Raw genomic sequence first — 23,989 nt, 5'->3', positions numbered from 1 at the left:
TTTCTGCCAGGACCCCCAGGCCCTTCTGTACCTTTTTTACCAATTTTGTTCTGTTTGTTGAAATCCTTTCCCCCACTGATCACTGCTGCCTTTGGAGCCCCCAGGTGGGTTTGGAGTCTGGGGCAGAACTGAGAACACACCTGGGAGTCACTGACCGAGGAAAGGGAATTTAAGGATCCAAGGAAAGGGAAAATAAAGGATCCAAGGAAAGGGAATTGAGGGATCCAAGGAAAAGGGAATTGAAGGATCCAAGGAAAGGGAATTAAAGGATCCAAGGAAAAAGGAATCAAAGGATCCAAGGAAAGGGAATTGAGGGATCCAAGGAAAAGGGAATTGAAGGACCCAAGGAAAGGGAATTAAAGGATCCAAGGAAAGGGAATTGAAGGATCCAAGGAAAGGGAATTGAAGGATCCAAGGAAAGGGGAATTGAAGGATGCAAGGAAAGGGAATTAAAGGATCCAAGGAAAGGGAAAATAAAGGATCCAAGGAAAGGGAATTGAGGGATCCAAGGAAAAGGGAAGTAAAGGATCCAAGGAAAAAGGAATTAAAGGATCAAAAAGGGAATTAAAGGATCCAAAGAAAGGGGAATTAAAGGATCCATGGAAAAAGGAATTAAAAGATCAAAAAGGGAATCAAAGGATCCAAGGAAAAGGGAATCAAAGGATCCAAGGAAAGGGGAAGTAAAGGATCCAAGGAAAGGGAATTGAAGGATCCAAGGAAAGGGAATTGAAGGATCCAAGGAAAGGGGAACTAAAGGATCAAACACCCCCCCGTGTCCCCCCCCAACCTTTTCCAGGTGCAATCCCAGGTACAAACTGCAAATGAGGGTGTGCCAGGTGTGCCCCACCTGAGCCAGGATCAGCCCTGGGGTGCCCCAGCCCTGACACCCCCTGGGCATGGGGGGCTTGGGGATGAATTTGGGGTAATTTGAGGTGATTTGGGGTAATTTGGGGATGAATTGGGGGTAATTTTGGGGGACTTAGAGATGAATTTGGGGTAATCTGGGGGGATTTTGGAATGAATCTGAGGTGATTTGGGGTAATTTCGGGATGAATTTGAGGCGATTTGGGGATGAATTTGAGATGATTTGGGGTGATCCGTGGATGATTTTTGGGTAATTTTGGGTGGTGAGGGGGTAATTTAGAGGAAAGATTCAGGGATATTTCAAGGTGATTGTGGGACCATCCTGAGGCGATCTGGGAGATTTTGGGGTGGTTTGGGGCTGATTTTGGGGATTACTTGGGGCTGGCTTTGAGTGATTTTTGTGTGGTCTTGGGGGATTTTTGGAGCTGATTTTGGGGATTTCTTGGGGGTGCTTTGGGGCTGATTTTGGGGATTTCTTGGGGAATTTTTGGGGCTGATTTTGGGGTAGTTTGGGGCTGATTTGGGGGATTATTTGGGGTGGTTTGGGGGTGGTTTTCAGGGATTTTTGTGAAGTCTTGGGGGATTTTTGGGGGTGATTCTGGGGGTGGTTTGGGGCTGATTTTGGGGATTTCCTGGGGGTGGTTTTGAGTGATTTTTGAGTGGTCCTGGGGGATTTGTGGAGGTGATTTTGGGGGTGATTTTGGGGATTTCCTGGGGGTGGTTTTGGGTGATTTTTGTGTGGTCCTGGGGATGGTTCTGGGGAGATGTTTGGGGTGATTCTGGAGGTGCTGCTCAGTCCTGGGGTGGTGCTGCCCCCCTGCACTGTCAGGCTGTCACAGGTGTCACCTAAGCCAGCACCTGCCACACCTGGATCCCACCCCGGCTTTATTTAATCAAATCCTTGGGTTTTATTGTCTTTTTTCCTGTTTTTGTTTGCCTGAAACACCTGATGGGCTGAGCTGGTACCACCTGGGGCATCCAGGTCTGAGGGATCTGGGCTCACCTCCCACCCCTGGGCACATCCCTCACCTGCACACCTGCCCAGAGCCGCTTCAATCACTGCACACACTCAGCAGAAAGAGCCAAATCTTCGCTTTTCTCCCCAAAAACACCCAGCAATGCCCCCTGCCCTCCCCCCACCCCCAGTTATCCCTTTATCCTCCAGTTTTCCATAATTAAATCCGGAATTCTTGATGACCTCACGAGATCACACCTGCACCCACCTGGAGGCAACACCTGTGCCAGGTGGGAGCACACCTGGTGCCCCAGAGCTGCAGCAGAGGAGCAGCGTCCTGTCCATGCCAGGAGGCACCTGCGGGCAGGGCTGCCAGGTGAGCACACCTGGGGGCTCTCCAGAGGCTTTCCAGGTGTTCTTTCCAAGGAGAGTGGCCAGGTAACAACACCTGGGGGTCTCCAGAGCATTTCCAGGTGTTCCTTTCAAGGGGAAGTGGTCAGGTAACAACACCTGGGGGGTCTCCAGAAGCTTTCCAGGTGTTCCCTGTGAGGGTAGTGACCAGGTGAGCACACCTGGGGGATCTCCAGAGGCATTACAGGTGTTCTTTTCCAGGAGAGTGGCCAGGTAACAACACCTGGGGGCCTCTCCAGAAGGTGTCCAGGTGTTCATTGCAAGGGTGGTGGCAGGTGACCACACCTGAGGGGCCTCCAAAGGCTCTCCAGGTGTTTCTTTTGAGGGTGGTGACCAGGTGAAAACACCTGGGGGCTCTCCAGAAGCTTTCCAGGTGTTCTTTTCAAGGGTGGTGGTCAGGTGAGCACACCTGGGGGCTCTCCAGGTGTTCCTTTTGAGGGGGAGTGGCCAGGTAACAACACCTGGGGGCCTCTCCAGAAGGTGTCCAGGTGCTCTCTGGGAGGAGGGGCGGCCAGGTAACAACACCTGCAGGCTCTCCAGAGGCTTTCCAGATGTTCCTTTTGAGAGAGGGTGGCCAGGTGAGCACACCTGGGGCTCTCCAGGTGTTCCCTGTGAGGGGGCATGTCCAGGTGACCACACCTGGGGGCTCTCCAGAAGCTTTCCAGGTGTTCCCTGTGAGGGTAGTGACCAGGTGACCACACCTGGGGGATCTCCAGAGGCTTTTCAGGGGTTCTTTTCCAGGAAAGTGTCCAGGTAACAACACCTGGGGGGGGGGGGTCCAGAGGCTTTCCAGGTTGTCCTTTCAAGGGAGGGTGGCCAGGTGAGCACACCTGGGGGTTCCCAAATCTCTGCCGTGTCCTCGTGCTGGGCGTGGAGGGTGTCCAGGTGTGCTGAGAGGCCGCAGGTGCTCCTCACCTGTCCCTCACCTGTCCCTATTTCAGGATGATGTGGTAGCTGTCGTTGGTCTCGGCTGCAAGGGAAGCCCAGGACAGGTGAGGGGAGCTGGGAGGGGCCAGGGGTGGCACACAGGTGTGTGAGGAGTCACACCTGTGACTCAGGCGTGGCCCAAGCAGAGCCCAGGTACTCACACACCTTTCAGGGTGTCCAGGACGAAGCAGGATTCATCCTGGAAGTTCTGGATCATCTGGAAAAACCCCAAACAGCTCCAATTTAGGGCTTTTTGGGGAAAAATCTGGGTTCCAAAGGGCGGGAGGTGCCCAGGTAGGTGCTCAGGTGGGAGCTCAGGTGGGAGCTCAGGTGGGAGCTCAGGTGAGAGCTCAGGTGAGAGCTCTGGGAGCACCAGCCAGGAACATTTCATTGATTTGGGCCCTTCCCAGCACTGCACAGGTGATGCTGCCCCCAGGGTGCCCCCAGGTGTGCCCTGCGGCAGGTGGGCATTACCTGGAGCAGGTGGGCATTACCTGGCACTGCCAGGTGAGCTTGTGGGACAGGGGGCATTACCTGGGGCAGGTGAGGGTTACCTGGTTGGTGCCAGGTGTGCCCTGGGACACGGGGGCATTACCTGGTGCTGCCAGGTGTGCTTGTGAGGCAGGGGGGCATTACCTGGGGCAGGTGGGCCTTATCTGGGGCACGTGAGGGTCACCTGGGGCAGGTGGGCATTACCTGGCACTGCCAGGTGTGCCCTGGGGAAGGGGGATTGCTGCCAGGGGTGCCCTGGGGCAGGTGGGGTTACCTGGTCACTGCCAGGTGTGCCAGGTGTGCTCATGGGGCAGGTGGGCATTCCCTGGGGCAGGTGGGCATTACCTGGTCACTGCCAGGTGTGCTTGTGAGGGAGGTGGGCATTACCTGGGGCAGGTGGGGTTACCTGGCACTGCCAGGTGTGCTCTGGGGCAGGTGGGCATTCCCTGGGGCAGGTGGGGTTACCTGGCACTGCCAGGTGTGCTCTGGGGCAGGTGGGCATTACCTGGTGCTGCTAAGTGTGCTTGTGAGGCAGGTGGGCATTACCTGGGGCAGGTGGGCATTACCTGGTTGGTGCCAGGTGTGCCCTGGGGCAGGTGGGCATTCCCTGGGGCAGGCGGAGGTTACCTGAGCCAGGTGGCGTTACCTGGTCGCTGACCAGCACGTGGATGCCCGTGGGGCCCTGTTTGTAGATGTGCTGGATGTGCTGGGCGGGCACCCGGAACAGCTGTGCCAGCTTCTCTGCCAGCTCGGCCGCCGTCAGCTCCTCCAGGTACACGGCGTGGTACACTGCGGGCATGGCACACGACAGGTGAGCCCAGGTGTGCCAGCATGGCACAGCTACACCTGCCCCAGTGTGCCAGCACAGCACAGCTACACCTGACAGGTGAGCCCAGGTGTGCCAGCATGGCCACACCTGCCCCAGTGTGCCAGCACAGCACAGCTACACCTGACAGGTGTGCCCAGGTGTGCCAGCATGGCCACACCTGCCCCAGTGTGCCACTACAGCCACACCTGATAGGTGTGCCACCACAGCACAGCCACACCTGATAGCTGTGCCAGCTCCTCCAGGTACACGGCGTGGTACATTGCAGGCACAGGGCACCTGCCAGGTGAGCCCAGGTGTGCCAGCACAGCACAGCTACACCTGCCAGGTGTGCCCAGGTGTGCCAGCACAGCTACACCTGCCCAGCTGTGCCAGCTCCTCCAGGTACACAGCGTGGTACACTGCAGGCATGGCACACCTGAGAGGTGAGCCCAGGTGTGCCAGCACAGCTTCCTGGGCTGGGCACTGCTCTGCTCCTAACAGGGACCTGCCTGGCACGGTGTCCTGTCACCCATGTCCTGTCTCTCACCTGTGTCCTGTCTGTCACCCAGAACAGCCGTGCCCGCTCCTCCAGGTACACGGCGTGGTACACTGTGGGCACAGGATACCTGACACCTGCCCAGGTGTGCCAGCACAGCTACACCTGACAGGTGTGCCAGCACAGCCACACCTGGGCTGGGCACAGCTGCACTTGGAATAGGCACCTGTCTGTCACCGTGTCCTGCCTGGCACAGTGACCTCCCTGGCACTGTGACCTGTTTCTCACCTGTGTCCTGTCACCTGTGTCCTGCCTGGCACCCCTATCCTCTCTGTCACCATGTCCTGTCTGTCACCCAGAACAGGTGTGCCAGCTCCTCCAGGTACATGTGTGGTACACTGTGGGCACGGGACACCTGACAGCACAGCCACACCTGCCCAGGTATGCCACCATGGCCACCTGGGCTGGGCACTGCTGTGCTCCGAACAGGGACCTGCCTGGCACCGTGTCCTGCCCATTACCCATGTCCTGTCACTGTGTTCTGTCTGTCACCTGTGACCCACCTGGCACCACGTCCTGTCACCCCTGTTGTCCCATCTGTCACCCGTGTCCTGCCTGGCACCATGCTCTGTCACTGTGTCCTGTGTGGCATTTCCACCCCTGTCCCCACAGACCTCCCCGTGTCCCTGAGCAGCAGCACCTGCACTGTTCAGGTGGGTTTGTGCCCAGCAGGACAGGAATGCTGGAAACCAGCCCCTCCCCCACCCCCCAGGTGAGTCCCAGCTCCCCCAGGAATGATCCGATTCCCAATTCCACAGGTGAGGTTCCTGCTCTCCAGGTGAGCTTCAAGCCCTCCAGGTGTGATCCCAGATTCCCAATCCCCCCCAAGGTGTGCTCCCTGCCCCCCCAGGTGCCCCCCAGGTGAGCTCCCAGACCTCCCAGGTGTGTTCCCAGCCCCTCCCCAGGTGAGTCCCAGCACCCCCAGGTGTGTTCCCAGCCCCCCCCCAGGTGAGTCCCAGCCTCTCCCCAGGTGAGCTCCCACCCCCCAGGTGAGTCCCAGCCCCCCCAGGTGCCCCCCTGCCCCCCTCACCAAAGAAGGTGCCGCTGCCTCCATCTCCGTCCTCGTGCTCGTGCTGGGGCTCCCTCACCTGCTGCGACTCCTGGCACACGTAGATGGTCAGGCGGGGCCGCACCATCCTGGGACAGGTGAGGGTCACCTGGGGCTGCCCCTGCCCTGCCCCTCCCCCTGACAGGTGTCCCCAGGGGGAGCTGGGGGAGCCCATCCCCAACCCCTGGGCTTGCCCACCTGAGCCCCAGGTGTCCCCTGGAGCAGCTGGGGGAGCCCATCCCAACCCCTGTGAGCTCCCACCTGAGCCCCAGGTGTGCCCTGGAGCAGCTGGGTGAGCCCATCCCAACCCCTGTGAGCTCCCACCCGAGCTCCAGGTGTCCCCTCACTGACCCTGGTCAGCCTTTCCTGGAATTCCCACCTGAGGCACCTGAGATGCTCCCCAGCCATTCCCACCTGGAGAAGCTCCACTGTCCCTGTCAGGTGTCTGATGATGCTTCCCAGCCATTCCACCTAGAGAAGCTCCCTGTCCCTCTCAGGTGTCTCACTGTGCTCCTCTGGAACTCCCACCTGGACATTCTGTCCCTGGCAGGTGTCTGATGATGCTTCCCTGGAATTCCCACCTGCAGGTGCTCCCCTGTCCCTGTCAGGTACCTGAGGATGCTCCTCTGGAATTCCCACCCTAACCCTAACCCCTGTCCTTGGCAGGTACCTGATGATGCTCCTCAGCCATTCCCACCTGCAGGTGCTCCCTGTCCCTGTCAGGTACCTGTTGATGCGTCCCTGGAATTCCCACCTGGAGAAGCTCCCCTGTCCCTGGCAGGTGTCTGAGGATGCTTCCCTGGAATTCCCACCTGGACACTCTGTCAAGTATCTAATGATGCTCCTCAGACATTCCCACCTGGACATTCTGTCCCTATCAGGTACCTGAGAATGCTCCTCTGGAATTCCTACCTGGAGGGGCTCCTCTGTCCCTGTCAGGTACCTGAGATGCTCCTCAGCCATTCCCACCTGGACATTCTGTCCCTGGCAGGTGTCTGATGATGATTTCCCTGGAATTCCCACCTGCAGGTGCTCCCTGTCCCTGTCAGGTGTTTGAGGATGCTCTTCTGGAATTCCCACCTGGGAATTCCCACCCTAACCCTGTCCCTGGCAGGTACCAGAGGATGCTTCCCTGGAATTCCCACCTGGACACTCTGTCCCTGGCAGGTACTTGTTGATGATTCCCTGGAATTCCCACCTGGAGGGGCTCCCCTATCCCTGGCAGGTACCTGAGGATGCCTCTCTGGAATTCCCACCTGGACACTCTGTCTCTGTCAAGTATCTAATGATGCTCCTCAGCCATTCCCACCTGGAGAAGCTCCCTGTCCCTGCCAGGTGTCTGATGGTGCTTCCTTGGAATTCCCACCTGGAGGGGCTCCCCTGTCCTTGTCAGGTACCTGAGATGCTCCTCAGCCATTCCCACCTGGACATTCTGTCCCTGGCAGGTGTCTGATGATGATTTCCCTGGGATTCTCACCTGAGGGACTCCCCTGTGCCTGTCAGGTGTCTCATTATGCTCCTGTGGAATTCCCACCTGGACACTCTGTCCCTGGCAGGTACCTGTTGATGCTTCCCTGGAACTCTCACCTGGAGGGGCTCCCCTGTCCCTCTCAGGTGTTTGATGCTCTTCTGGAATTCCCACCTGGGAATTCCCACCCTAACCCCTGTCCCTGTCAGGTACCAGAGATGCTCCTCAGCCATTCCCACCTGCAGGTGTTCCCGGTCCCTGTCAGATGTCTGATGATGATTCCCAGCCATTCCCACCTGGGCACTCTGTCCCTGTCAGGTGTCTGATGATGCCTCTCTGGAATTCCCACCTGAGGGACTCCCCCTGTCCCTGTCAAGTGTCTCATTATGCTCCTGTGGAATTCCCATCTGGGAATTCCCACCATAACCCTAACCCCTGTCCCTCTCAGGTGCCTGAGATGCTCCTCAGCCATTCCCACCTGGGCTCCCTGTCCCTCTCATCCTCCCAAATGCTCCAGGTGTGTCCAACCCCTGATTTTAGGGCAAGGTGTGAGGAACATCCATCCCCTTTTGGGAACCTTCTGGGCAGGTCCCAGGTGGAGAGAGCACCTGGAGCAGCAGGAGCTCCTGGCCTGGGGCTCCAGTCCTGGAGTCTCAAACTCAAAGAGTTCCCAATTCCCAATTTGTAATTCCTAATCCCTAATTCCCAGTTCCTAATCCCTAATTCTCAACTCCCAATCCTTAATCCCTAATTCTCAATTCCCAATACCTAATTCCTAACTCCCAATTCCTAATCTCCACTTCTCAATTTCCAATCCCTAATCCCCAATTCCTAATCCCTAATTTCCAATCCCCCATTCCCAATTCCTAATCCCTAATTCTCCATCCGTAATTCCCAATCCCTAACCCCTAATTTCCAATCCCCAATTGCTCTTTCCAACCTGGACTTCCATCCCCAAAGTTCCTCTAAATTCCTGACTCGGATGGGAAAAGCCTGGGCCAGGTGAATCCCAGGTTCCTCAAGTGACTCCTGACCCCCACCAAGGTGTGTCCCACCCCCCCCAGGTGTGTCGCACGCCCCCAGGTGACCCCAACCACCCCCCCAGGTCAATCCTGGCCCCCCAGGTGTGTCCCAGCCCCCCCAGGTGACCCCACCTGCCCTTGAGGGCGTTGAAGAGCCGGATGCCGTCGGCGGGGCCGCAGATCTGGATCACGTCCTCCCGTGTCAGCTTCAGCAGGTCTGCCCCTGGGAAAGCCCCAAATCCACCCAGAGTCACCCCAAAATTCATCCCAAATTCATCCCAGATTCACCCCAAAATTCACCCCAGATTCATTCCAAATTCACCCCAGACACCCAAAATTCACCCCAGATTTACCCCCAAATTCACTCCAGATTTACCCCCAAATTCACCCCAGATTCACTCCAAATTCACCCCAAAATTCACTCCAGATTCATTCCAAATTCAACCCAGTCACCCAAAATTCACTCAAATTCACCCCAAATTCTTCCCAGATTTACCCCCCAAATCCACCCCAAAATTCATCCCAGATTCACCCCAAAATTCACCCCAGATTCACCCCAAAATTCACCCCAGATTCACTCCAAATTCACCCTAAATTCATCCCAGTCACCCCAAAATTAATCCCAAATTCACCCCAGACTTACCCCCAAAATTCACCCCAGATTCACCCAAAATTCATCCAGATTCACCCCAAAATTCATCCCAAATTCACCCTAAATTCACTCCAGATTTACCCCAAATTCAGCCAAAATTCACCCCAGATTCACCCCTCAAATTCACTCAGATTCACTCCAAAATTCACCCCATATTCACCCCTCATATTCACCCCAAAATTCACCCCAGATTCACCCCAAAATTCATCCCAAATTCACCCCATTTTCACCTCAAATTCACCCCAGAGTTGCCCTAGGTTCACCTCCAAATTCATCCCAGATTCACCCAAAAATTCACCCGATTCACCCCAAATCCAACCCCAAACTCACCCCAAATTCACACAGATTCACCCTAAAATTCATCCTAAATTCATCCTAAATTCACCCACTCACCACAAATTCACCCCAGATTCACCCCAAAGTCGCCCTAGATTCACTCTAAAATTCATCCCAAATTCATCCCAGTCACCCTAGATTCACCCCACAATTCATCCTAAATTCATCCCAGATTCACCACAAATTCAACCCCAAATTCACCCCAGATTCACCTTCCAGACTCACCCCAAAATTCACCCCAAATTCACCCCAGATTTACCCCAAATTCAGCCAAAATTCACCCCAGATTCACCCCTCAAATTCACTCAGATTCACTCCAAAATTCACCCCATATTCACCCCAGAGTAGCCCTAGATTCACCCCCAAATTCATCCCAGATTCACTCCAAAATTCACCCCAAATTCATCCCGAAATTCACCCCAAAATTCATCCCAGATTCACCACAAATTCAACCCCAAATTCTTCCCAAATTCACCCTAGATTTACCCCAAATTCAGCCAAAATTCATCCTTAATTCACCCAGATTCACCCCAAAAGTCACCCTAAAGTCACCCCCAATTCACCCCAGATTCACCTCAAATTTGCCCTAAATTCACCCCAAAGGGTGAGAGGAGGTAACCCAGTCCAAGTGAGGGCAGGTGGCCTTGCCCAGGTGAGGGGAGGTGACCCAGCCCAGGTGAGGTGACCCAGCCCAGGTGAGGAGAGGTGACCCGGCCCAGGTGACAGGAGGGAAGGTGACCCTGCCCAGGTGAGGTGACCCAGCCCAGGTGAGGTGACCCTGCCCAGGTGAGGGGAGGTGACCCTGCCCAGGTGAGGTGACCCAGCCCAGGTGAGGGGAGGTGACCCGGCCCAGGTGAGGTGACCCAGCCCAGGTGAGGTGACCCTGCCCAGGTGAGGGGAGGTGACCCAGCCCAAGTGAGGTGACCCTGCCCAGGTGAGGAGAGATGACCCGGCCCAGGTGACAGGAGGGAAGGTGACCCTGCCCAGGTGAGGGCAGAACTCACCTGAGAAGTTCCTGAAGAGCCGTGAGAAGGTGGAGAAGCGGTTGCGGTGCAGCCACTGCTGAGCCTCCTGCGGGCTCCAGGTGGGCAGCAGCGTCTGGGGGGACACAGGTGCTGCCAGGTGACCTGGCTGGCCAGCCCAGGGGCACAGGTGAGCTCAGGTGAGCCCAGGGTGGGCCAGCACAGGTGGGGAATGAACCCCTGAGCAGGTGGGACTGGAAATGTCTCCAGGTGATGTGGAAGTGTGGAAGTGCTCAGGCACAGCTGAGCTCAGGCGAGTTCAGGGTGGGGCAGCACAGGTGGGGAATGAACCCCTGGGCAGGTGGGATGAGGTGATGATCTCAGAGGTGACCTGGAAATGTCTTCAGGTGATGTGGAACCATTTTTCCAGAGGGACAGGTGAGCTCAGGGGGGGCCAGCACAGGTGGGAATTTCCCCCCAGGTTCCCCAGGTGTGTGCAGGTCACCCCAAGTGTCCCCTGTGGAGCCCCAGGTGTACCTGGGCAGGTACTTACGTCAGCCAGGGGCGCGGGGGGGTCGGGCTGGTGGCTCGGGGACCCGCTGCTGGGGACAGAGGGACAGAGGGACACAGTCACTGGGGTACTGGGACAGAGGGACAGACGGACATGGGGCACTGGGGACACGGGGACAGGGGGACACTGGGACAGAGGGTCACAGGGTCACTGGGGACATGGGGACAGGGGGACACTGGGACAGAGGGTCATTGGACAGAGGGACATGGGTCACTGGGGACATGGGGACAGGGGGCCACTGGGACAGAGGGTCATTGGACAGAGGGACATGGGTCACTGGGGACATGGGGACAGGGGGACACTGGGGCCACTGGGACCAAGGGACACAGGGCACTAGGGGCACTGGGATACGGGTCACTGGGACAGAGGGACAGAGGGACATGGGTCACTAGGGTACTGGGACAGATGGACATGGGGCACTGGGGACACTGGCACAGGGGGACACGGGGTCACTGGGACAAAGGGACACGGGGCACTAGGGGCACTGGGATATGGGTCACTGGGACAGGGGTCAGTGGGGTACTGGGGACACGGATCACTGGGACACTGAGGACACTGGGACACGGGGTCACTGGGGACACTGGACACTGGGATACTGGGACATGGGTCACTGGGGTACTGGGGACACTGGAGACACTGGGGGCACTGTAACAGGGCACTGGGATCACTGGACACTGGGGTCACTGTCAGACTGGGACACCTGTCAGACTGGGTACTGGGGACACCGTCCCAGTGGGACACTGGTGTCACTGTCACTGGATGGCACTGGGGTGTTACTGGGATCACCGGGATGACACTGGGGTGGCACAGGGGTGGTAGTGGGATAACTGGGATGGCACTGGGATGATACTGGGATGATACTGGAGTCACTGGGATGGCATCAGGATGACACTGGGGTCACTGGGATGTCACTGGGATAGCACTGGTGTCACTGGGATGACACTAGGATGGTACTGGTGTCACTGGGGTGTCCCTGCGGTGTTCCTGGTACCACCCCCCAGTCTGACCCACCCCCAGTCCCAGCACTCCCAGTCCGGCACTCCCAGTGCTCCCAGCACTCCCAGTCCCAGCACTCCCAGCATTCCCCGCACTCCCAGTCTGGCACTCCCAGCACTCCCAGTGCTCCCAGTCTGGCACTCCCAGCATTCCCACTCTGGCACTCCCAGTGCTCCCAGTATTCCCAGTCCCAGCACTCCCAGCACTCCCAGTCCCAGTCTGGCATCCCCAGCACTCCCAGTGCTCCCAGCATTCCCAGTTTGGCACTCCCAGCACTCCCAGCGCTCCCAGTCTGGCACTCCCAGCACTCCCAGCGCTCCCAGTATTCCCAGTTCGCGCTCACCCGTCCCCGATGGAGAAGCTGCTGTGGGAGCTGTTGAAGCCGGGCGAGGGCGCGTTGGGCACGTAGGTGACCTCGGGCCAGGGCGAGCACTGAGGGCACGGCAGGTGAGCTCAGGGCAACCCGGGCTGCACCTGCACACCTGAGCACACCTGGGCTGCACCTGCACACCTGAGCACACCTGCACACATCTGCACTGCACACACACACCTGAGCACACCTGGGCTGCACCTGCACACCTGAGCACACCTGCACACATCTGCACTGCACGCACACACCTGAACACACCTGGACAGCACCTGGGCAGCACCTGCACACCTGAGCACACCTGCACTGCACACACCTGAGCACACCTGGGACTGTACCTGCACACACCTGAACACACCTGGGCTGCACCTGCACACCTGGGCTGCACCTGCACTGCAAACACACACCTGAACACACCTGGGACTGCACTTGAACACACCTGGGCTGCACCTGCACACCTGGGATCATGCACACACCTGGGCTGCACCTGCACACACCTGAACACACCTGGAACTGCACCTGCACTGCACACCTGCGCTGCACCTGTATGCAGCTGAACACACCTGTACTGCACACACACACCTGAACACACCTAGGACTGCACCTGCACATAGCTGGGCTGCACACACACCTGCATACACCTGGAACCATGCACATACCTGGCCCTACACACATCTGGAACTGCACCTGTTCACAGCTGCATTGCACACACACACCCATACACAACTGGGCTGTACCTGCACACACCTGGAACTGTACCTGCACACACCTGCACTACACACACACCTGCACACACCTGGTCTGCAACTGCACACACCTGAACACTCCTGGTCTACACCTGCACGCACCTGGAACTGTACCTGCACACAGCTGCAATGCAAACACACATCTGCACACATCTGGCCTTGCACACACCTGGCCCTGCACACACCTTCAACCCCACACACCTTCAACCCCACACCTGGCCTTGCCCTACACACACCTGGACCCACACATACATCCAACCTCACACACCTACACACCTGGCCTCGCGCACACCTGGCCCTATAAACACCTGGAACTCCACCTGCACACAGCTTCAATGCACACACACATCTGCACACACCTGCAACCCCACACATTTGGCCTTGCCCTGCACACACCTGCACCCACACATACATCCAACCCCACACACCTGGCCCTGCACACAGCTTCAACCCCACACACCTGGCCCTGCACACACCTGCCCAGCTCAGGTCAGTAATGTCCCCAAAGCCCTTCTGCAGGTACAGAGCACCTCCTCTGCCCCGGTTCTGCCTGGCAGGTACGAACACCTTGAGCTGGGGTCTGGCAGCAGCCCAGCCCTGCTGCCTGCAGCCAGGTGAGGCAGGTGAGCAGGTGAGGCAGGTGAGCAGGTGAGGCAGGTGGGCAGGTGAGCTCACCTCGGTCAGGATGGTGGTCTCATACGAGGGCTGGTACTTCTCCTTCTCGTGCGGCGTTCGCTTCTCCATCTTCTCCCTGTCCGTCTTCTGCTTCCGGTCCGCTCCTTTGGGCTGCCGAGGGACAGGTGTGACAGGTGTGGGGACACACACAGGTGTAGGAACACCCACAGGTGTGTGGGACACCCACAGTTGGCACAGGTGTGGGGACACACACAGGTGTAGGGACAACCACAGGTGTGGGGATACCCACAGGTGGCACAGGTGTGTGGGACACACAGAGGTGGCACAGGTGTGGGGAACACCCAGAGGTGTGGGGACACTCACAGGTGTGTGGGACACCCACAGGTGACACAGGTGTGCGACACCCACAGGTGGAACAGGTGTGGGGACACCCACAGGTGGCACAGGTGACTCAGGTGGCACAGGTGACTCAGCCCTCCTCGTGCTTGGCACAGGGAAAAGGAGTTTGGGGAGAAGCTTGTCCTGAGGGCGTCTGCAGGGATAGGGGTGTGACCACCTGGAGACACCTGTAACCACCTGAATACACCTGTAACCACCTGAACACACCTGTAACCACTTGAATATACCTGCAACACCTGAAATACACTTGTAACCACCTGGAGACATCTGTAACCACCTGAAGACGCCTGGAGACACCTGTAACCACTTGAAATCCCCTGTAACCACCTAGAGACGCCTGTAACCATCTGAACACACCTGTAATCACATGAACACACCTGTAATCACCTGAATACACCTGTAACTCCCTGAATACACCTGTAACCACCTGAATACACTTGCAATCACCTGGAGATACCTGTAACCACCTGGAGATACCTGTAACCACCTGAATACACCTGTAACCGTCCGGAGACACCTGTGACCACCTGAATACAGCTGTAGCCACTCTGCACACACCTGTAACCACCTGAATCCACCTGTAACTCAAATCCCATGGGAAGCACGGATGTGGAACCTCCACAGGTATCCAGGTGTTCCCCTTGGCAGACCCCTGCAGAAATCCCCTTAAACTCACCTCTACCTGCACTCACAGGTGATGGAATCTGTCCCAGGTGGAGCAGGGGAGGGCAGAGCAGGACCCCAAACCCCACTGACCCCTCAGGTGAACAGGTGTGAAAAGAGGAGCCAAGGTGACAGTCTGGGGGTGCTGCAGGTGGGGTGGAGTCACGGGCACCCCAAGGTTTGACCAGAGCGGGAATGACCCCTCCCTGCACCTGCACTACCTGTACCACCTGCACCACCTGCTCCACCTGCAACACCTACACCACCTGCATCACCTGCTCCACCTGCACCCTGCATCACCTTCATCACCTACACCAGCTGCATCACCCGCTCCATCTACACCACCTGCATCACCTACACCACCTGCTCCACCTGTGCCACCTGCATCACCTGCACCCTGCAGCACCTGCAGCACCTACATCATTTGCACCACCTGCTCCACCTGCGCCACCTACACCTACTGCACCACCTGCAGCATCTACGCCACCTGCATCACCTGCACCCTGCACCACCTGCGTTACGCGCACCACTGGCACCACCTGTGCAACCTACATCACCTTCACCATCCACCCCACCTGCATCACCTAAATACCTGCACCACCCACATCACCTGCACCCTGCACCACCTGTGTCACCTGCACCACCTACATCAGCTGCACCTACACCACCTGTACCACCTGCACCACCTGCAGCATCTACATCACCTGTGCCACCTGCACCACCTGTACCACCTGCACCACCTGCAGCATCTACACCACCTGTACCACCTGCACCACCTACATCACCTGCGCCATCTACATCACCTGTGCCACCTGCACCACCTGCACCTACTGAACCACCTGCATCACCTACACCACCTGCACTACCTGCATCACCTGCACCTACACCACCTGTACCACCTGCACCACCTGCAGCATCTACACCACCTGTACCACCTGCACCACCTACACCACCTGTGCCATCTACATCACCTGTGCCACCTGCATCACCTACACCACCTGCACTACCTGCAACACCACCTGCACTACCTGCATCACCTGCACTACCTGCCCCACCTATACCACCTATTCCACCTGCACCATCAGCATCATCTGCACCACCTACATCACCTGTGCCACCTGCACAACCTACACCACCTGCTCCACCTGCACCATCTGTACCCTGCACCATCAGCTGGGGCTGTTCTTCCTACAGGTGGGAGGTTCCAGAGGCACTGGTACGAAGCAGGACAGAGCCCAGGTGGGCCCAGGTGGGCGCTCAGGTACCTTGAACACCTTGATCTGGCAGCTGGCAGAGTGCAGGTGCTCGGTGTACTCGCCGCTCTCGTTCTCGCGGAAGGTGTCGATCTGCACGCGGAAGGGAACGCCCTTCTCGCCGCCGTGCTTGCGCAGCGTGAACTCTGTGCTGATGCAGTGCACCTGCGGACAGGTGAGCCTTCTGTGGGGCGGCCAGCGAGGGACAGGGCCCGGCTGGGCCTCACCTGGGTGTGGGACAGGGCCCACCCAGATAAAGGACAGAGCCCACTGTGCCCCACCTGGATGTGGGACTGAGCCCACCTGCGCCTCACCTGGGTGTGGGACAGGGCCCACCCAGATATAGGACAGAGCCCACCTGGATACAGGACAGAGCCCACCTGGATACAGGACAGGGCCCAGCTGTGCCTCACCTGGATGTGGGACAGGGCCCACCTGGATATAGGACAGAGCCCACTGTGCCCCACCTGGATGTGGGACTGAGCCCACCTGTGCCTCACCTGGGTGTGGGACAGAGCCAACCTGGATATAGGACAGGGCCCAGCTGGGCCTCACCTGGCTGTGGGACAGGGCCCAGCTGTGCCTCACCTGGGTGTGGTACAGATCCCAGCGTCCCTCACCTGGCTGTGAGATAGAGCCCACTGTGCCTCACCTGGGTGTGGACAGAGCCCACCTGTCCCCTACCTGGATGCAGGACCGAGCCCACCTGTCCCTTGCCTGAGTGTGGGACAGAGCCCACTTGGATACAGAACAGAGCCCATCTGTCCCTAACCTGGGTATGAGGCACTGCCCACCTGTCCCTCACCTGCATGTGAGGCAGTGCCCACCTGTCCCTCACATGGATCTGGGACACAGCCCACCTGTCCCTCACCTGGATGCAGGACATACCCTACCTGTCCTCACCTGGATGCAGGACAGTGCCCACCTGTGCTCACCTGGATGAAGACCGAGGTCCTCTTGGAGGGGTCCCACAGGAACTCCACGGTGTTGAGCTGGGTCGGGTTCGCGCGGGGGTCGATGATGCCCACGGACATCGGGATATCTGCAGGGGAGGGGGCACAGGTGAGGCCCACCTGGGACCTCCCAGCCGCCCCAGCCAGGTGAGACTCACCTATGTCCAGGATCCTGTCGCCAGGTCTGTTCCACCTCCAGCCCTCCAGCTGCTGGTGCTCCGTGTACTGCAGCCGCCGGTCGTGGAAAACCACCCGGAAGATGCTCTGGGGAAGGGAAACATCACCTGGAGGTGCCCTGACACACCTGGCCAGGTGTGCAGCCCCTCCCTGTGCCAGAAAGGGGCAAAGGGAACCACCCTCTTCCCCCACACAGGTAAATCTGCCAGCCCCACCCAGCTGCAGGGCCCCAGAGGGCACCTGGCTGGCACGGGCACACCTGGCCAGGGGTACCTGAGCTCTCTGCTCACCTTGACCAGCTTCCCATTGATCTCGGGCAGCTCCCCGAGTTTCCTGTTGTCCAACATCCGGATCTCGTAGGATTGACCTGGGGGCAGGAGGGCACCTGAGGGTTTCTGTCACCTGTACCTGTCACCTGAGCTCCTCCCTCATTTGGGGTCCCACCAACCCAGACCTTCCAGCTGTACCTGAAAGCAGCAGGTACACCTGAACCTGTAACTGCCATCCTGCAGAGCTGCCCAGCACTGACCTGTACAGATACACCTTACACACACAGATACACCTTGCACACACCTGTAACCACCCTGCACACACCTGTACAGATACACCTTACACACACAGACCCACCTTACACACACCTGTACAGATACACCTTACACACACAGATACACCTTGCACACGCCTGTAACCACCCTGCACACACCTGTACAAGTACACCTTACCTTACACACACCTGTAGTCCTCTGCACACACCTGCACAGATGTACACCTGTACAGATACACCTTACACACACCTGTATCCACCCTGCACACACCTGTACAGATACGCCTCACTCACACATGTACAGATACACCTTACATACACCTACAACCACCTTGTACACCTGTATCCACCCTACACACACCTGTACAAATACACCTTACACACCTGTAACCACCCTGCACACACCTGTACAGGTACACCTTACACACACCTGTAACCCTCTGCACACACCTGTACATCCACTGCACACACCTGTACAGACAGACCTTACACACACCTGTAATCACCCTGCACATACTTGTACAGATACACCTAACACACACAGAGACCCCTTACACACACAGATACACCTTACACACACCTGTAACCCTCTGCACACACCTGTACATCCACTGCACACACCTGTACAGACAGACCTTACACACACCTGTAATCACCCTGCACACACTTGTACAGATACACCTTACACACACAGACACACCTTACAGACACCTGTAATCCTCTGCACACAGCTGTACAGATGCACCTTACACACACAGATGCACCTTACACACACCTGTAACCACCCTGCATACACTTGTAACCACCCTACACACACCTGTACAGATACACCTTACACACACCCTGCCTCCACCCTGCACACACCTGTGCACACCCCTGTTTCCACCCTCCAGTCCCCCCCCCCCCCCCAACCTGCTGAACCCCCCAGGTGACTCCTGCTCCACCTGTGCCGAGCACAGCCAGGTGCAGGCACTGCCCCCTCCCATCTCCCAACAGCAACACCCCAAAACTCAGCAACTCCCGGGGGAAACAACGCCACAACAACACCTTCCACAGCAGAACCCCCACCCATCCAGGCACCTGTGCAGGACAGGTGAGGCTCACCTTGGTTGAGGTAGGTGAGGGTCTCGTCGTGCAGCTTGACGGCAGGTGAGGTGGCGGCGCACAGCACGTACTGGAAGGGCAGCAGCTTGTCCTGGCTCTCGGGGGGCAGGCTGGACTCCTCCTGCTTGAAGATGGGCAGCGCCAGGACGTCGCTGTGGACAGGGGAGAGTCACCTGAGACAGGTGAGCTGGGGGGGCAGGGATGCCTTCAATCCAACCTGGGCCTTGGTACCTGGAGGATGAGCCCCACCTGGAACCTGGCTCTGGGCCCTGCCTGCCCTCAGGGGCTCACCTGAGGCACACCTGTGTCCATCTGAACACACTTGTCAGCACGGGAGAGAGTCACCTGAGACAGGTGAGCTGGGGGGGCAGGGATTCCTTCAATCCAACCTTGGTACCTGGAGGATGAGCCCCACCTGGAACATGGCTCTGCCTCAGACCCAGCCTAAGCACAGGGCTCCAGGTGTGCCCTGAGCATCTGGCCTCAGGGGCTCACCTGAATACACCTGTCAGCACAGGAGAGGGTCACCTGAGACAGGTGAGCTGGTGGGGTCAGGAATTCCTTCAATCCAACCTTGGTACCTGGAGGATGAGCCCCACCTGGCTCTGCCTCTGGACCCTGCCTGAGCCCAGGGCTCCAGGTGTGTCCTGAACATCTGGCCTCAGGGGCTCACCTGATGCACACCTGTCACCTGTGGCCATCTGATTACACCTGTCAGCACCTGGGTACACCTGTGAGCACTGCTGATCCTGACTCCAACCACTACAACAATTCCTGCTGTAACTCCAGCCCTGCTCCTTCCCTACTCCAACCACAGCTCTGGCACAACGGCATCCTGAATCCATCCTGAATCCATCCCAATGGCATCCCAAATGCATCCTGAATTCATCTCTACTGCATCCCAAATTCATCCCAAATCCATCCTGAATCCATCCCAACTGCACCCCAAATCCATTCCAATGGCATCCCAAATCCATCCTGAATCCATCCCAACTGCACCCCAAATCCATTCCAATGGCATCCCAAATCCATCCTGAATCCATCCCAACTGCATCTCAAACCCATCCCGAATCCATCCCAGCTCCATCCCAAATCCATCTCAATGGCATCCCAGCTCCAACCCTATTGCATCCCAAACTCATCCTGAATCAATTCTTACTGCATCCCAAATCCCTCCCAATGGCATCCCAAGTCCATCCCTACTGCATCCCTAACCCATCCCAAATCCATCCCGAATCTATCCTGAATCCATCCCAAATCCATCCCTACCGCATCCCAAATCCATCCCTCACCTGGAGGGATGCGCCCCAAATCCATCCCTATTGCATCCTAAATTCATCCCGAATCAATTCCTACTGCATCCCGAATTCATCCCAAATCCATCCTGATTCCACCCCAAATCCACCCCGAGTCCATCCCAACAGCATCCCAGCTCCATCCCACCTGCACCTCAAATCCATCCCAAACGTACCCTGAATCCATCCCTACTGCACCCTAAGTCCATCCCAAATCCATCCCTACTGCATCCCAAATTCATCCTGAATCTATTCCTACTGCATCCCGAATCCATCCCAAATCCATCCCAAATCCATCCCGAGTCCATCCCAACAGCATCCCAGCTCCATCCTGAATCCATCTCAACAGCATCCCACCTCCATCCCACCTCAAATCCATCCCAAATGCATCCCGAATCCATCCCTACTGCACCCCAAATCCATCCCAAATCCATCCTTAATCCATCCCTACCGCATCCCAAATCCAACCTAAATCCATCCCGAATCCATCCCAGTCCCAAACACAGCTCCATGCATTACTTCAGCCATAACTGCAATTACAACTCCAACCCAGCTCCATCCCAACTCCACCCCTACTCCTTCCCAACTCCATCACAGCTCCACCCCAATTCCATCCCAAATCCATCCCTACTCCAACCCAACTCCATCTCAAACTCATCCCAACTCCATCCTAACTGCATCCCAACTCCATCTCTACTCCTTCCCCAACTCCTTCCCAACTCTATCCCAGCTCCAACCTACTCCATCCCAACTCCATCTCTACTCTCTACTCCTTCCCCAACTCCTTCACAACTCCATCACAGCTCCAACCCCAATTCCATCCCAAATCCATCCCGTCCCCAACCCCAATTCCATCCCTACTCCAACCCAACTTCATCTCAATTCCATCCCAACTCCACCCTAACTGCATCCCAGCTCCATCCTACTCCATCCCAACTCCATCTCTACTCCTTCCCCAACTCCTTCCCAACTCTATCCCAGCTCCAACCTACTCCATCCCAACTCCATCTCTACTCCTTCCCAACTCCATCCCAGCTCCAACCCCAATTCCACCCCACGCCCCCATTTCACCCCTTGGTGCCCCAACCTCGCACAGTTCAGGGTTCCTGTACCCCTGGCAACCCCTGCCATGATGGGGACCCACCGGGATTTTGGGGACCCCCAGGGATTTTGGGGTTTCCCTTGAGGGTTCTGGGGATCCCCAGAGATTTTGGGATTCCCCTGGAGATTCTGGGGACTCCCAGAGATTTTGGAGTCTCCACTGGAGATTTTGAGATGCCTCGTGGAGACCCTGGGGAACCCCCAGGATTCTGGGGACCCCTGAAGATTTTGGGGTTTCCCTTGGGGATTTTAGGGGACCTCCAGAAATTCTGGGGATTCCTCTGGCTATTCTGGGAACCCCCTGAGATTTTGGGACTTCCCTTGGGAATTCTGGGACCCCCAGAGATTTTGGGGTTTCCCTTGGGGATCCATGGAGATTCTGGGGTTTCCCTTGGGGATTTTGGGGACCCTTGGACATTTCAGGGATTCCCTTGGGGATTTTGGGGACCCCGAGAGATTTTGAGGTTTCCCTTGGGGGTTCTGGGGACCCTTGGAGATTTTGGGGTTTCCCTGGGGGATTTTGGGGATCCAAGGAGATTCTGGGGATTCCCTTGGGGGTTCTGGGGACTCCCCCTGAGATTTTAGGGTTTTCCTTGGGGATCCATCGAGATTTTGGGGTGCCTCTGGAGAATCTGGGGACCCCCTGAGATTATGGGGTTTCCCTTGGGGGTTCTGGGATTCACAGAGATTTTGGGGACTCCCCACGAGATTTTAGGGTTTCCCTTGGGAACCCATGGAGATTTTGAGGTTTCCCTTCGGGATTCTGGGGATTCATGGAGATTTTGGGGTTTCCCTTGGGAATTTTGGGGACCCTCTGAGATTTTGGAATTTCCCTTGGGGATTCTGAGGATCCATGGAGATTCTGGGGACCCCCAGAGATTTTGGGATTTTCCTTGGGGGTTCTGGGGACCCATGGAGATTTTGGGGTTTCCCTTGGTGGGTTCTGGGGACCCCTGGAGATTTTAGGGCTTCCCTTTGCGATTCTGGGAACCCCCTGAGATTTTGGGGTTTCCCTTGGGGATCCATGTAGATTTTGGGGTTTCCCTTCAGGATTTTGGAGACCCATGGATATTTTGGGGTTTCTCTTGGGGATCCATGAAGATTTTGGGGTTTCCCTTGGGGATTTTGGGGATCCATGAAGATTTGGGGTGCCTCTGGACATCCTAGGGTCCCCTCCTGCTTTGCGTACCATTGCTGAGGTGACACCTCCAACCTCCAGCTCCTTTTGGGGCCCCCCACTCCCCGCACGGCCCCTGCCTTCCCCGGGATCTTTTGGGGTGCCCTGTTTTGGGTTGCCCTGTGGGTTTTGGGGCGCCCTGTGGGTTTTGGGGTCCCTGTACCTCATGCTGTAGGCGCCAGCGCCCAGCTCCTGCCCGATGCCGGAGAGGCTGGCGTCGAAATCCTGCACCAGCCCCGACTCGATCACCTCGTCCGCCAGCGGCAGCTTCAGCGCCCACGCCATGGCCCCGGCACCCCGAAACGGCCACCGGGTCACCCCCAAAAACAGGGGGTCCTCAGGGTCACCCCAAAAACGGGGCGGAGGCAGGGGGTACTCAGAAATGGGGGTGTCTTGGGGATATGACAAAAGCGGGGTTTGGGGCACTCCCAAATGTGAGGCTGCTTGGGGTCACCCCCAAAACCAGGGGGCCTTGGGGTCACCCCCAAACCGATGGGGTTCAGGGTTACCCCAAAACGGGGTCTTCAGTGTCACCCCAAAAATGGGGTTCCTCAGAGTCACCCCCAAGCCAGGGGCTCCTCGGGGCACCTCAAGACCTCCCCCTGATTTCTGGGGGTACCAAAGCCCCCCCAAACCTCTTGAGGACCCTCTCCTGCAGTGATTAATTTGGGGACCCCCAAACCCTGCTAGCACAGGCGAATGAACCCCAAAACCCAGCAACACCCCCCGCTCAAAGGGAACACCTCGGGGGGACCCCAAAAACCCCTGAGAGGCGACACGCCCGGGGGGCCCCGAGTTCTACAGAGCAACCCCAAGGGCTGCACCCAAGGGGACCCCAAAACTTGCACTCCCCTACAGAGGCTGCACCCAAGGGACCCCCCAAAATCCTGCACTGCCCTGCACCCAAGGGGACCCCCCAAAATCCTGCACTGCCCTCAAGGGACTGGGACCCCAAAATCCTGCACTGCCCTCAAACACCTGCACCCAAGGGGACCCCAAAATTCTGCACTGCCCTCAAGGGACTGCACTCAAAGGGACACCCGAAAATCCTGCACTGCCCTCAAAGGCTGCACCTGAAGGTAGCCCCCAAAATCCCGCCCTGCCCTGCACCCAAGGGGACCCCAAAATCCTGCACTGGCCTCTAAGGGCTGCACCCACGGGGACCCCAAAATCCTGCACTCCCTTCTAAGGGCTGCGACCAAGGGGACCCCAAAATCTTGCACTGCTCTGCACCTAAGGGGATCCCCCAAAATTCTGCACTCCCTTCTAGGGGCTGCACCCCCAGGGACCCCCCAAAATCCTGCACTGCCCTGCAGGGGCTGCACTCAAAGGGACCCCCCAAAATCCTGCACTCCCCTCTAAGGGCACGGATCCCAAAATTCTGCACTGCCCTTCACTCAAGGGGACCCCAAAATCCTGCACCGCCCTCAAGGGGCTGCACCCGTGGGGACCCCAAAATCCTGCACTCCCCTGCACCCAAGGGGACCCCAAAATCCTGCCCTGCCC

The 23,989-nt window shown here is 57.5% G+C and overlaps 1 protein-coding gene across 2 annotated transcripts; it reads right to left on the bottom strand.

Annotated features, from left to right (window-relative positions):
• Nucleotides 1-3,105: 3,105 nt before the first annotated feature.
• Nucleotides 3,106-22,943, bottom strand: TFCP2 (transcription factor CP2). 2 transcript variants are annotated; one of them, XM_054295174.1, is made up of 15 exons: nucleotides 22,647-22,943; nucleotides 18,911-19,062; nucleotides 17,553-17,629; nucleotides 17,244-17,349; nucleotides 17,068-17,174; nucleotides 16,145-16,297; nucleotides 13,857-13,967; nucleotides 12,412-12,500; nucleotides 11,055-11,103; nucleotides 10,544-10,637; nucleotides 8,684-8,774; nucleotides 6,044-6,150; nucleotides 4,296-4,438; nucleotides 3,323-3,374; nucleotides 3,106-3,200 (listed from the first exon to the last, which is right to left on the bottom strand). In XM_054295174.1, exons 1-15 carry the CDS (start codon nucleotides 22,766-22,768, stop codon nucleotides 3,163-3,165), a joined length of 1,491 nt encoding a protein of 496 aa, XP_054151149.1. In that variant the 5' UTR covers nucleotides 22,769-22,943; the 3' UTR covers nucleotides 3,106-3,162. The 2 variants fall into 2 exon arrangements, with proteins under 2 accessions (XP_054151149.1, XP_054151150.1); XM_054295175.1 differs by having other exon boundaries at nucleotides 11,055-11,100.
• Nucleotides 22,944-23,989: the final 1,046 nt, after the last annotated feature.

The sequence above is a fragment of the Melozone crissalis genome, unplaced genomic scaffold (genome assembly GCF_028551555.1).
Source record: "Melozone crissalis strain CALT ecotype California unplaced genomic scaffold, PUWL_Pcris_2 ptg000537l_1, whole genome shotgun sequence".
NCBI classification, from domain to species: Eukaryota; Metazoa; Chordata; class Aves; order Passeriformes; family Passerellidae; genus Melozone; species Melozone crissalis.
Note: the sequence above shows the minus strand (reverse complement) of the source record. Positions and strands in the feature narration are given on the sequence as shown.